This window comes from Propithecus coquereli, unplaced genomic scaffold (genome assembly GCF_000956105.1).
Source record: "Propithecus coquereli isolate 6110/MARCELLA unplaced genomic scaffold, Pcoq_1.0 Scaffold331, whole genome shotgun sequence".
Lineage (NCBI taxonomy): Eukaryota > Metazoa > Chordata > Mammalia > Primates > Indriidae > Propithecus > Propithecus coquereli.
Window position 1 is genome coordinate 1,742,497 of NW_012148964.1, and position 15,408 is coordinate 1,757,904.

At 33.2% G+C, this 15,408-nt stretch overlaps 2 protein-coding genes across 2 annotated transcripts in view; one reads left to right on the top strand and one right to left on the bottom strand.

Moving 5' to 3' along the window:
• CEP85L (centrosomal protein 85kDa-like) overlaps nucleotides 1–15,408 on the top strand; it is a 143,929-nt gene that overhangs the window by 36,739 nt on the left and 91,782 nt on the right. The gene's annotated exons all lie outside the window — the stretch shown is intronic.
• On the bottom strand, nucleotides 1,448–11,888 carry PLN (phospholamban). Its single transcript, XM_012650548.1, has 2 exons — nucleotides 11,825–11,888; nucleotides 1,448–1,787 (listed from the first exon to the last, which is right to left on the bottom strand). The coding sequence occupies exon 2, from the start codon at nucleotides 1,688–1,690 to the stop codon at nucleotides 1,532–1,534; it is 159 nt and encodes a 52-aa protein (XP_012506002.1). The 5' UTR covers nucleotides 1,691–1,787; nucleotides 11,825–11,888; the 3' UTR covers nucleotides 1,448–1,531.

The window sequence follows — 15,408 nt, forward strand, 5'->3', positions numbered from 1 at the left end:
CAGGCATGAACTGTTAGGGTCCACTTATATGTGGATTTTTTCCTCTCTCTGCCATCCCTGGGGTAGCAAGACCAACCTCTTATCTTCCTCCTCTTTGGCCTACTCAATGTGAAGATGACGAGGATGAAGATTTTATGATGATCCACTTCCACTTAATGAATAGTAAATATACTTTCTTTTCCTTATGATCTTCTTAGTAACGTTTTCCTTTCTCTGGCTTACTTTATTGTAAGAATACAGTATATAATACATATAACATGCAAAATATGTGTTAATTGACTGTGTATGTTATTAGCAAGGCTTCTGGTCAACACCAGGCTATTAGTAGTTAAGTTTTTAGGGAGTCAGTCAAGTTATACGTGGATTGTCAGTGCCCCTTAACTCCTATGTTGTTCAAGGGTCAACTATGTAAATAATAGGACAAAAAGTTCATTTCAAAATAAAATCTAAGAATTAGATAATATTTGGAGAGAGAATTCACATTTTTATTTTTTAAATGCTTGAAATAGTATATTTTTCAGTAACTGGAATCTTTTATTCTTTTCCTTGCCTATATTGAGTATGAGGTTTGAACAGAAGACAACCTATAAAATCATCCTGAATCGTTAAGATTTTGTGATTCCAAAAATATAGTATGACAAGTTAGATACTCTAGCTCAGATAATCCTCTACAGTGCCTTAAATGAAGGTTAGAGCTCTTCTATTAGTATGTTAGTAATTATGGCTAATTATACTGTCAGGTATTAAATTAACCACCGGTTCTCATCTGTTAATTGTAATGTCCTAGAGAGAACAGATTTATGGTTTACTTACATGTACTAGAATTCTATAATTCTTTGAAACCATTTCTTAAGAGAAATTTTATTTATACAAGAGTATGGCCTTTTCCCTACTCGATTCTCGTAAACTTTTAAAATGTTAATATGGTATAGAAAAACGATACCAATTTCTATTTTAGAATGTAGGTTCTGATAAAGAGTTACTACAAAGGGTTTTGTATAATAATAATACTAAAGATAACACGTGAGGAGTCAGTGTGCTATTTCGAATAGTGACACTTCATTTGAATTATTATTTTGATACTTGTTGAAGACTTGAAAAATACCAAGTTTCAAAGAAGCTTTTACAACATAAATTATATTTTCCTCAAAGAGTGAAGCTAATGCTTTAGATATGAAGTGAACTTGTTACCAGTGCAGTTTTAAAACTAAACTCCTGTTTCATCTTTAGAAAAGATTTGGGATAGAAATTTATAAGTCATGTTGAGGAAATAAATCAACAGTTACATTTTACACACTTGTAGTCATTTTAAAGTTACTAATTTTTGAAAATAAAGCCCTTTTCATGTTTACAAGATCCAGCAGATGAATACATTTGCTAACAATTTGTTTTACTCTTAATCTTGACCTTTTCACAAAGATTCTTCTACTTTGGAAGTGTCCTGTTATACAGTATGGTTTCCCCCTCTTCATGGGATGACAGACTTTAAGCTGATGTGGTAAATTGCAGATCTGGAGGTTGCAGCAGAACTTCAGAGGAGCATCACGATGATGCAGATCAGCAAGAGGCATATTAAAATGAGACAGAAATTGATAAATAGGTTCTGGAAATTCTGACGTGCTTGTTGAGGCATTTCAATATTTGAGGCTCTTCTTATAGCAGAGCGAGTGAGGTATTGGACTTTCTCCATGACACCAGGGAGGCAGGAAGTCTGAAGTTTTAAATGGTCAAGAGAGAGATAAAAAGCTGGCAGCCAAACGTGAGATAATTGTCTTCTTTTAGGTGGCCTGGAATGTAAAAATAGTAAATGGATTAGAATCCTAGGTGTATCCTATTCTCTGAACAGGTATTCAGAGAAATTTTGCGTGAATTCATCTTCCTCAGCACTATTGTATTCAGAACATCAAATGTCTCTATAGTCTGTGTGTGTGTATGTGTGTGTTTGCATGTGTGTATGTGTTTCTATGTGTATCTCTTTCTCTGTCCTTTTTTGTGGGGCATACCCTGACAGTCTCATTTGTCTTGTGTTTGGGATGTTGTAACTTCAGTCTTTGTCATCTTCTCCCAAAATGACTAGAAGCATTATAGTAAGTCCTCATTTAATGTCATTGATAGGTTCTTGGAAATTGTGACTTTAAGTAAAACCACGTATAAGTAAACCAGTTTTACCTTAAGCTAGTTGATGTAAATGAGAATTAAGTCCCTATGGCATATATTTGGTCACAAAAACATCACCAAAATTCCAAATAAAGATCCAGGATGCTTCTCTCTCTCTCTCTCTCTCTCTCACACACACACACACACACACACACACACACACACACACACACACACAGAGATAGATTTTTTTTTTTTCGTCTTTTTGAGATAGGATCTTGCACTGCTGCCCAGTCTGGAGTAGAGTAGCACAGTCATAGCTCACTGCAACCGCAAACTCTTGGGCTCAGGCAGTTCTCTTGCCTCAGCTTCCCTACTAGATAGGAGTACAGGTGAGCACCACCATGCCTGGCTAATTTAAAAAAATTTTTGTAGAGACAGGGTCTCGCTTGTTGCCTGGGCTGATTTCAAACTCCTGGCCTCAAGCAATCCTCCCACCTTAGCCCCCTAAAGTGCTAGGATTGCAAGCATGAGACACTGCACCTGGCTACATGCTTCTAATATTAAACATTGAAATAAATGGGAGCTATATATATGTGTTTAAGAAAGATTAATAAAAACAAGATATTTACCCAGTTTTTGGTGAATCAGTGAGTGACGGCAGTTGTGGTGGTCGGTTAATTCAAGGAATAAATGTTTGCAAAGTGAAAATTGTCAGGAGTGCCTCCATGCAGATCAAAAACAACAGAAATGGCTGGCTCACTGAGGGCTTTCATGCTGCCTCATTTATTGTTGTGCATTTGTGTGATTACCATAGACTTCACAAATTTTTATTTGACAATAATTTTTATTCATTTGTTCATTTCCCAACCCACTTATTCTGGCTCAGGGTCGCAGATGGCTGGAGCCTTTCCTGGCAGCTCAGGGTGCCAGTCAGGAACCAGCCTTGGACAGGCTGCCATCCTATCTCAGGGCACACTCACACACACCCACACTCACTCACACAGGGATACTTTAAACACACCAGTTCACCTAACATGCACATCTTTGTGATGGGGGAGGAAATTGGAGTACCCAGAGAAAACTCATACAGAGGTAGGGAGAACGTGCAGACTCCACACGGACAGTCACACTGTTATAGTGAAACGACGTTGAAGGAAAGATGATATTTGAGACCTGCTATATTTGGTTTAGGGTGCGCCTTGTTTTGGGCAGAGTTCTTACATACAGTTTCGTTAAGTCTTTTCCTCTCTAGACATAATTGGTGTGAACACTTAGTGTATTAATAGCTCCAGAGCCAATCTCATAAAAGAAATGCATATAACAGATTATTTCCTGGATCTTAATTTTGGTCCAAAATAAAATAGTTAAATGAAAAGTGTTTTACCTGAAATATAAATTCAAATTTTTTGTCATTCCTTATTATGATTTTATAGCTTTGTAGAATATTATTTTAAATAACATTTAACAAGCTTTGATACTAAGTGTTGAAAACTTCAAGCTTGGAAGGCATAGTAATTGTTATCTTATTTCACTGTTTATTGCAGGCAGTTCCTATTCACAGATGACCTGCACTTGAGAGCAGTGGTTTCCCTCTTGCCTTCTTTCAGAGCTCGCCCAAGCTATTGCTGCCTGTGGAGCCTAAGCTTTGATAACTAATAAACAAAACAAAATAAAAACATAACAAATATTATAGACAAATGAGATATAGATCAAAAATTAACCATATATTTATTGACTGTCCAGAGATAATGGCTATTAACACTGGGGGATATCTATTTTAAATCAGAACACTTCTTCTGTATGAACTTTGAAATAAGAAAAATTAAAAATAGAGTAAAAACCTCATAATTTAACTGCCCAAAGATAATGACAACAAATTATCATTTGTTGATATATTATTATTAATCAAAATATTGCTACCTTACCCCAGCTGCCAAATTTCATTTTCTACCTAGTCTTTATACATCCCTTAAAAGTCCATCTCAACCTGTCAGCCCTTTCTTGAGAGAGACAAGTGAAGAAAAGAGTAGAGGAGAGTACTGAAAAAATGTGAAAGGGGAAGGTATGTGTCAGGCATGACCAGTTAGAGCTTGATGTTTACTTTACAAAGAAACCATATGGTAAATGGTGTTTAGATTCTGTAGGTTTCAGTAGTTCAACTTAGCTCTCTTATATTTTGAATTGTATGATAGATTGGGCTTTCGTTTGACTTGGGACTCTGTCTTCTTTCATAATATTGGCCTGCAGCAAGGAGTTCCAAACAGCCAACTTACATCAAACCTCATTTTCTTAAAGAATTGGTAGCAACTTGTATTTCTCTAGTGTATATTATTTATTGTCCAAACAGGTGGCTAAAGGTTGTTATTAAATTTATCTATAATGTTCCTTACTTAGAAAATGGCAACTTAAACTTGATATGTGTATGTGTTTGTTTGCTTATTGATTATTTTAAGAGACAGGGTCTCACCCTGTTGCCCAGGCTGGAGTGCAGTAGCATGATCATAGCTTACTGTAACCTCAAACTCCTGGGCTCAACTGACCCTCTCCTGCCTCTCCCTCCACCTCGCAAAGTACTGGGATTACAGGCATGAGCCACTGTGACTGGCTGGTATATATTTAATTTAATTACTTTTATTTGAATTCTTCATATAAAATATTATAGAAATAACAGATTTTTCTCTTGTTCTTTAAGAAGATGCATCATTTAAGTTGCTTTTGCTTATATTTGCTTATAGATCTAGTCAGTTTATACTACTGGGAAATTATGGGAAGATTTTCTTTATTCCTTTATGGATTTGCCTAGTTGCTTTGTATTAATATGAGTAACAGTTAAGAAAGGAATAAGCATTAACATTGGTAATTTCTATTTGAACTTACATTTTTGTAGGGGTTTCAGGGCTTAAATGGCCTTAAAAGGTCTGAATTTTAAACATTATGTTGAGATAAAACATGGAAAAGGAAGGAGCTGGCCAGGAGTTTATCATGAAGCATATATAGGACTCATCCTCTACCCTGACACTGATGAATGGTACTTCAGTGACATGAAACATGTCACCTTTCCATAAATACTCCATTCCCTTTTATGATTTTGTCCTTTGCACATGTTGTTCTGTCTCTGCCTGGAATGCCCCCCTCCACCCGCCTCCACCTTTTGATTCTCTGCCAAACAAATTTCAGTTGATCCTTAGGGCCCAGTTTAAATATCACTTCTAATAAAACCTTTCAGTAGTCATTTAGACAGAACTGGTTATCACCTCTGCTGGTTTTCAGTAGGGCTTTAGTGCTACTTATATCAGGATATCTATCAGATGGTGTTATAATTTCAATTTACGTGTCTGTGTCCCCAGTGAGACTTCTAGTATGAGTAAAGAAACGTGTTTATTTTGAATCCTAGTACTTAGGGCATAATTGGTACCATTTGAATAAATCAACAAAGTTGAATAAGGGAATTTTATGAGTAAAAATTTTAGAAAATTGTTGATGATCAAAGATAGTACTGTGATTAACAAGTTAACTGGTTAGAATAACAGAGTTTGATGTTGAACACATAAACTCTAATATTCTCCTCAAGTCTCTTCCTATCACAGATGAGGAAAATGAGGCTTAGAGGATTTGCCTAAATTCATGGTCTCCTGATAAATGCAACATTAATCTGAACTAAGCTTTGTACAAATGGGTATTTGGTGTTTGTGAAATAACCAAGAGGCATGCCCAAAAGAGATGAGCTCTCTACTGTTGAAAGTATAATTAATGTACTTTAAAGGTGATCTTATAAAACTGCAACAGCTGTTATTGAAAAAAGAGAGTTTGTTCTTGGAAACTATTTTAAATAGAGTATAAAGGAGATGACCAAACATAGTGTCCTGTTTCTCATCAAACTTAAAAATATGTCATAATCCTAAAGTGATTTGTAGTTACTTTTTAGTCTTAGGCTAAAACAGAAAACAAATCTGCTTTACATGCTGAAATGTTAGTGGTATTTAATTTATTGGGCTCAATTTATTTTACAGTGGTATAATCTGAAATGTGTTGAGTCATAATTCTGCTGAACTTCCAAACTCTCTATCATAATAATTAAGCCAGATTTCATCCATAGAATATGGAGCTTCCTTCATATGTTGAGAATTGAAAAGCTTTGTGTGAGAATAGCACAATCCTATTTTTGGAGTTGTCTATGACCGACCTTTACTACTTTATAATTTATGGCATGGTTGTCAGGTGTTTATCATTCTTTTCTCTGTCTCCACTGACAATCACCCTATGAATTTAGAAGTCCTGCAGTCTTTTTTTCTTTTTATAAATTTCTTATTGCTAAGCTGTTTAATAGAGTAAATTTGGTGGGGAGCACAGAAAAATAGTTTAATTTTATTTTCATGTTATCTGATCTTTTTAGACCATTCTTTTTTTTTGAGGGTGGGATGGGGTCTTGCTCTCTTGCTTGGGGTAGATTGCAGTGGTGTCATCATAGGTCACTGCAACCTCAAACTCCAGAGCTCAAGCGATCCTCCTGCCTCAGCGTTCCCAGTAGCTGGGACTACAGGTATGCACCACCAAGCCCAGCTACTTTTTCTATTTTTTGTAGAGACAGGGTCTCGCTGTGTTACTCAGGCTGGCCTCAGTACTCCTAGCCTCAAGTGATCCTCCCACCTTGACCTCCCAAAGTGCTAGGATTACAGGTGTGAGGCACCGTGCCCAGACTAGAGCATTATTTTAGTCCAATCAGAAACACATTTTGTTGGCATGCTCTGAACTTGCATCTGGCCTAAACAGCCATGGAGACTGAAGTTAACTCCCCGCCCCTTATTAAAAGGATGATGGTATGTGTAAATTGGTTGTTTTGGCACACGGGGATTATACATTTACGATGAATTTAAAAGTTAAATCATCATCCAGGCCCTAGAATCAAAATATTGAAAATATGAAAGTTGCTTGATAGGAGTTTGATTGTGGAAATGCCAGATCCCTGTCTCTTGAGTTGCAGGTAAGAGGCATAAAAGTACTCACAAAGTATCTTGTATGTCTGTGGAATCCATGATTACTCTATTTTTTAGAGGGATGAGAAGAATAAAGAGTAAAGAACTCTTTACTATTCTTTTTGGAATTTATAAAGCTTTTGGTTGTCCTCTTTTCCTCAAAGAAGGTAACACTGGAAATTAAAAAAAAAAATCAAATTCAAGATAGTATTTTTGTTTTTTTAAGTGGAAGAAGGAAAGAGAAAAACCATAGGCAACTCAAAAACATGTACTAGGTTAGGCAACATGTTGGGTGGAAGGTACTATACGTCAACTCCTTTAGGAATCCTTACTTTGTCTGCAGTGCATCCTATTTTAGCAACCTAATATCAGATGCTTTGTTGTTTGAAAGGAACCGTAATAGACTTGAGAACTTTTGATGGCCTGCTTTATGACTTGCTAGACAATTGATACTTTAATGATGTTGTATATGTTGAGCACGAATCCCCACCTATAATTGAATATGCCTTGAAAAACTTGTCAGACTTTAATTTTGGGGGAGCCTATTCCTTCTGCTGAAATAATTAATACCTGAGATTCTTTATTTATAATTGTGGAATATAGAATTTTGCTTCCTTCTATTTTTGTCTACAAAATGTGTTCTTTCAGTGAACATGGGAATATTTTGCTAGTAAATTCAAGTAATAAACATTGAAGACTACAGCCTGACATATTTTAGAAATATTTTTCCGTTTAATTGGTTCAGAAGATTAGAATTCTCTGTAAATTGAGTATGAATAAACAGGACTTGTCTGTATTAGGGTTGCTTGATGTTTTATTTTTTTTTTCCTAATACTTGCTGTCATTACCACATATAAGCCAGAAGTGGTTATGTATGCATCTTTTTTTGTCTTGTTATAAATTACGACAGTTCATCATTAGATTTATGATCAATCCGTTGGCTTACAAAAATTCACTCTGGTAGAATCATTTCCTTTTGAGATTGCCTAATCCTAAACTTGGAAGTTCTGTTTGAAGTTGCTTTGTGGCAGCAACATTCCAGAGCTTTGTTGGTTCAGACTGGCTGTTTGAAAGAATCTTCAAGTTGAGTCTTCCTGGTTATGGAAAGAATTGTATACACATAAAAATCAATGTATTCTCACTCCTAAATTGACCCTATAATGAAACATTTCCCTCACTTTAAGGCTTTGCCTTGAGGAGAATTCATTAAACAGCAGCATAGAGAGATTTTCTCTCTGAATTTGGCACGTTGCTGTTGCTATTTTGTCTGTAGGTTTGTTTTCATTACTGTTTGGTATTTTAAATGTTGAAACAATGCTTTAAAATTTATTTGCAATGAAAATACTCTTTTTAACCCTATAGGAGTTGGAACTTCAGATTACCTTTTTTTTTAGTTGGAAGAGGATGTAGGAAGGGAGTGTTGGTAAACTCTTAAGGAAAAATATGTGCTCTTAATAAATATACCCCCATTGATGTGAGTGAATTGTTCATTGTTTGTTTGAAAGCCCTAAAGATGGAGTACCTTTCCAAAACCACTAGAGGTCCTCAGTTGGCTGTGAATATACTGAAGTGTTGCTATATATCCAGACGTCATTTTTATGTGTTCATTTGCTAAAACATGCTTCAAAATTAGGTAGGGTAAGAACATTCATACATGGTTTCTGGAAATGTACAAAGAGACTACATCTTATCTGATTTATGTCACTGTAATTTAGAAGGATTATTTTCTTGATTCCCAACCGTCAGGTTTATTCCTTTGCCAGTATGATCAGCACTGTGTTAATTCACAGTTTAGATGAAAGTTAGTGATTTTCATAGGATGAATAATAAAGCAAGATTCCTCTATTCAAGTACCTCAAAACAAATGGGATTGGATATTTAAAGGGTAGGACAAGGAAGAGAGAAATGAAATGAAGGAATTCTTAGGATTTAATATGTGGAACTGGAATAAAATACCACAGTGGGTTTTTTGTGAAAAGTTTTGAGGAGATATTAACCTAGATTTTGGGTGTCAAGGCTAAATGGAGTGAGGCATGAGTATTTTAACAATGAAACAAATAAAAGGAAACTTCAGTTTTATTGATTGTGGTATGTTATTGTTTTTTAAAGTCTGTATGATTACTTTGAGTTTTGCCTTTCAGAATGTATTGCTTAATAAGGACATCTGTAACTTATCTTCTTGGTATTGAAAGTGATTAGAATATCACTTAGGCTATTAAGGATATAATGCTTGATGTCTCAATTAACTTCACATGAAATGGCATGGTTTTAAATTAAAATAGAAGTTTGTAGTCTCTAAATTTGCCTTGTGGAGCGCCATTTACAGTATATGAGGATTTTTAATTTATTTTGGTTTTCCAATGTCCTGATTTATTTTTAAGCCATGTTGATCAGTATATAGGATGTCCATGTGGTTTAGAGCCATAAAACCTAGTCTCTTGCCAAGGTTTCCCTATTTTCTAGCTCTGTGACCTTGGGCAGCATTTGACCTTTTTCTATCTGTTTCCCAAATTGTGAAATTGAGATGCAGTATCAAACATATAGGGAATTAAGGGGATGAAATGAAATATTTGTGTATACAGTACATTTAGAAAATTGTTCTTCAAGAATAAAGAATGGAGTTTTAATTTACCCTCCTTATTTCTAGGATTGGAAATAAATATACTCTCTAATTTAGAGAGGTAATTTATAATTTTTCAATAAAAATTTTAATATGTTACATAATTCATACATTACATAATATATTTTAAATACATTAAAATTTTATTCTTGAATTATTTTATTTATGCAAAATTCTGTCTTTACTTAATGAGTGAGATTAAGAAACAATATGTATTAATATATAGCCCAGATGCAATTATTTTCCTTATGTCTACTAAAGTACTATTAAAATAGTTCTGATGTTTGAGTTTTAGGAAATGACAGTGATGTGATTTCTTAGTAAAGCAAGTACTCTTTCATATGTTTTTAAAACCTAATGTTTCATGATTTAAACATCTTTCACATTTCTTCCATTTGACTTCATGTAACACTTTTTTGAACACTTAGTTTTAAACTGTGTCTTTATAAAGAAAGACAATATTTAAATGTCACTTTAAGGGAGAGATGAACTAGTTGGGACATAACATCTGGCACTATGGCATTTTTTTGAAATTTGAACAACAGTCACTGTAGCTGTGTAATTTCTATTAATCTGGACATACTAGTTAGCTAAGGATAACTTTAATAGCAGAATTTCTTCTCTTTTTAGAAGTTGTATACTTTTTGGAGCAGTAAGTGATGTGGTGAGATTCTGGTACAGAGAAACAACTCATGAACACTCTATTTGAAGCGTGAGAATGTAATTGGATAGATATTTCAATAAAAATGCACAAATATGCATATAAAACATCTGTGCTGAATGACTTATATAATATCAAAAGGAAAAATATTTTATGAGTATAAAGATGTTTAGAGGCAGTTACAGTGCTTCAGTGGTAGATAAAAATTAGAAATGTTTTCATATGTCTAAAGGAAAGCCGCTTATGGAATTACAAAGTTATTATTTATGGTGAGCAGTAGAGTTAACATCTGTCATAGCAATTGAGAATTTTAGAGGTAAATTTTATTTTAGCATACATATAAAATACAAAAATTAAAATAAGGAAATAAAGTCTATGTAATTTTCTTTATGCCTTGACAGAGATTTAAGAATGAAGAAACATTTCATTTATTAAATTGAGGATTGTAATATAAAGAATATAGTAGAATTCACATAAGAAGTCATAAAATTTATTGCCAGTCTCCATCCCTGGGCATTTTTTTTTTTTCCTTTTTTTTTTTTTTTTTTTTTTTTTTCATTCTAAATTCAGGAGAAGAAACTGAGTACACCAGAGGATAGTAACTTTCCAAAGGTATATTCCTTAATAGGCAGAATAAACATTCATTTTATTAAATTTGCTCAAAAGAGATATTTAGAAATGTTCATGTGCCAAAGTATGTCTTTTTTTAAGTGTCAAATTATTATTCTGTAACATTAAACTTTTATATGTATTTATGACAAGTGTTTTAAAATTTCCAAACTTTATGTTGTAGCATTCAATTTAATATAAGCAACTAAATTTATTAAAAGCATAGAATTTTTAGAAGTGTTTGTTAAAAGTTGATTGGATTTTATAAACAGGAAAAATCCTCAAGAGCATTTAAAAAGTAGCTTGTATTATATATTCTTAAATTCCATTTTATTAATATTCACTGTAAGGAATCATCATAGTGATAATGTTGGAATAGGTATGCTGATAATGTACATGATGTAGTCACTCAACTATTCATGTTATTCCATATGTAAATATACAGTCCACTCCTGCACTCTTTCTTAGCAGAGTAATAAATAACAAAATTGTCTTTGTTTTTACATGGAGAAATTAAACCACCACTACCACCAAATATGGCAACATAATTGAAAGATTTTTTTAATTGGCAGAAATTCACATTTGAAAAGCAAAATAAAAGTGAAAGTTAAATTAAAATGACAAACCAATAACCAGGATTAAAGATGAATATGACCCTTTTCATTTCAATGTTAAGTCTCATTCTTACAGTCATTAAACAGATAAGCATTTATGTAAAAATTAAGCATTTTGTCATATTAAACATTTTACTGTCTAACTTTGAACTGAAATTTACAAAGTATAATTAACTCTTTTAAAAGTTTCATAAATTTGAATGATAGAAAGTAAGAATTACCAAAATCAGAGAAATCTATTTCTTACCTTAGCTTCTGTGATCATCACAATATAGAGTATCGTGTTGTATGAAGTCTATGGGCGTTTAGCTGGGAAGTTTTCTGACTCTTGTTACCAGGTTTATGGGAACAGTTGCAGTAGATGGAGGAGAAAAAGTGTTCTAGGGAGGTCCTATGATGTCACACAGGAATTCAGATGTTATGATTGGTTAGTCATAGTCTTAGTCTTATCACAACCAAACTTTAGAACTTCATTTATCTTACTTTTGGTATGGAAAGGTCATTAACACTTTGTGCTTCATTTTTTGTTTTTAATTTTAAAAAGTATGTGGCAGATAAATGAAAAAAGTAAATATGGAGCGGTAGAAAGCTCTCGTTAAAGATTCACGCATCTTCAGGCTTAAAGATAATTGTATATTATGATGATGAAGAGCTAAAATAATTATAATAGAAATTTTAATAGAATGAGAATAATAATACTGGTGTAAGTGAAACAACTGTCATTGAATGGTGCTGCTGTTACTTTAATACTGCAGCTTCTTCATGTTGGTTTCTAGCAAGACAATAATTAAACATTTTCACAGAATCAAATTTTATACGTTTTCCCTTCTTATTTTGTTCTCATTTCTCATATCTATGTGTGTATGAGGGAAGGAGTGTGTATGAGAAAACCAGGCTAATAACTGCATTTGGTTTTAAAAAATCAGCTTTATCTTCTAAAGTAAGAACTAATAAATGTATTTAATTCATTTATGTTTTCTTCAATTATCAGTTTAACAATATATTTGTGAATTGTAATTCCCATATTTAAACTGATATATATCACTGCAAGAAAAATAGCAATATATAAATTGAAGTATTTAAGGTTTAACAGCTGCATTAAGTTATCACGAAATCTTACTAATTATTTAATAAGCTGACATAGTATCAAGGACAACTTTCTAGCAAAAAGAAATAATTGTAGATTACTAATCAGTTGTATCTTAGTTAATGAGGCTTTATTGACATAGGTTAGCATGTGTTGAAATTTAAATTGTATGGTGTTCCTAAAGGGATGTACTTCATTTAATCCAGCAGATGCTTCCCTGAAAATTACTATATAAATGATATTTAAGTAAGTGGGATGATATTTTGAACTTCTTAGACCAATTTGTCTTATAGTAGAACTAGAAAAAGAATCATTTCGAAAAGCCAGGCATCATTCTCCTGTTTTCTATTTTTCTAATTTGTTGTTTTATATATTAAATTTACTTAAATTGTCACAGTTGCAAATTTTAATTCTTAAATATTTAATTTTGGAGGAGCTATTTGTAAGTTTTAGTTTTTTAAATGCTTATATAAGACTGAACTAGGCCCATTTCACTTTCTTATGGGTAACTAAAATGTGTAGCAGCAGCTGCTTATGTGTCCTTAAATGGAGATGATCGTGGCTCCTTCCAAAGAAAGATAAAATCCTCTCAAGCAAATCTTTCGTTATTAAAAGAATCAGCTAAAACTAACTGAAAAACAGTATTTCAGCAAAGACCCTCTGTGAACATTGCTGAGGGAAAATTTATAACTTAAAAGTAAACCCAAAATTAAGGAAATTGCATGAATAATGTTTTATACTTTGCTCAGTGCTCTACAACCATTTTTCTTCCAATCCTTACATAATGAGAATCTCTTACGATTATCAGTTGCCAGTGATGACTAACAATATGAAACCTAGAAATCTAAAGAGGTTTACAGTTATTTGTCAAAGAACACAGCTGCTAAAGGACAGACTGAGGCTTCCATTCCAGATCTATTTAGTTATAATTTCTGATATATTGGCCTATTGTGGGGAAAAATCATAATTTGGATATACCTTTCATAGAGTAGCATATATTAACTAAGAAATTTTAAAGATGGAAATAGAAGAATTATTGAAGACTTACTATTTTTAGAAAGTCTGCATTAATTTTGTCTGCCGGTTACACATTCATTTGAAAATGAAGTTTACGGGATATAGGTCATCGTTCTAAGAACTTTTTGTTCTAAGAAAATAGAATTAGTGATACTTAGTTGGATAAACTAGAAACTGCTATAGTTTAAAATATATAAAAGAAAATATTCCCTAGTTTTATCTAATATGTTTACAAGTTTACTTAACAAGCTGGCCTTCCAACTTTTGTCTGCCTCGTTCTGAAATTTACATAGTATATCATTTGTCATCCATGCTGTCCCACAAATATATTTATGGCATATTTATGTTACTTCTATTTGAATTTCTATGATTTCCCATGTGGTTTTTCTGTTTAATATTAGGGCAGTAGAGCCAGTTAACATTTAGGGAGTTGCCTATTTTCATCTTGAGGTGGCGAGTATGGGAATGCGGAATTTTTATACACATTACAAATGTTTGGCACAGTACTTTTTGTGCATTGTGGCTTCACAAGGGCTGGTGTTAAAACTGCTTCCATGTCTAAGCACAGAATACTGCCTACATATCAGTTTGTCCTGGTGGGGAATAAAAGGGATAATTGGTTCTAGTCACAGGTATAGTTACTGTGGGTGCTTTAAGGTTTGCAGCACTTACAAGGCTGTGGCAGAAACAGATATTTCATGGATACCACGTGTTAAACCATGTATATCTGTGGAATACTCAATCTCAATGTGCTTAACATTTGACTACAACTGTAGAAGTGTTCGTTTAGTCAAAGTTGTGACCCAGTTTACTCTGGATAAAGGCAGAAATGGTTCACATTCCATTATTTGTAAAGTTATGGTTTGCTTTCATTTTTTTTTTTTGCTACACTCTTTTTATTTGTATTTAAATATTTTAGGCATCCTAAGAACAAGTGTAAAAGTGAAGATGCAGTACAAATGAATTACTTGATACCTAATATCAAGTATAGATATATCAAGCAGATCAGTAAAACACAAATAAAAAACCCCATGTATTTAACTTTTTTTAGGGTTTTTGCTTTTGTGATTTTTTTTTTTTAATACTTGCCTAATGTGCATGTAATGTGAAAATAGTTATCAGGGAAATAACTTGAGATGATGGCTAGCTCTGTTTATTGCCTTAGGAAAATTTTATGAACACTACAACCATAATTGTTAAGAACATGTATTGAGTTTATGTAAGTGGAATAAAAGTTTTATGAATGGGGGAAAAAACATACATAGGCATATACACACCTCAGAAGGATACAAACAACTGTGACATAGTTGGAAAATGAAGTCAGAAATTTACCTTTTGGATTTGTACAAGGGTTGGGGACGTTCTATGTTCACGCTTTTCCTTTGGGGTAGCTGCTGCTACTATTATCCTAATGATTATTCCATATAGAACTCCAGGAAGTGTTGCATTTTATTATAGTTTTAACCTGATTGTTGAAACAAAAAGTTGTTGAATAAGAACATTCATGAGTTACAATATAATTAGTAGAGTGTTCCTAAATAATTCCTCACCTAGAAGCTGGAAAAGTTTTTAGAGGTGCTTTGTCAGAATCTTATTTGGAGTCATACTATAGTTTGAATCCATTTTTGACCATGTGACCTTATTCAAATAACTTCCCTAAACTGCCTAATCTGTGGAATGGTATTCTGAGTGTTTAATGACATGAAATATGTGTAGTGATTATCAGG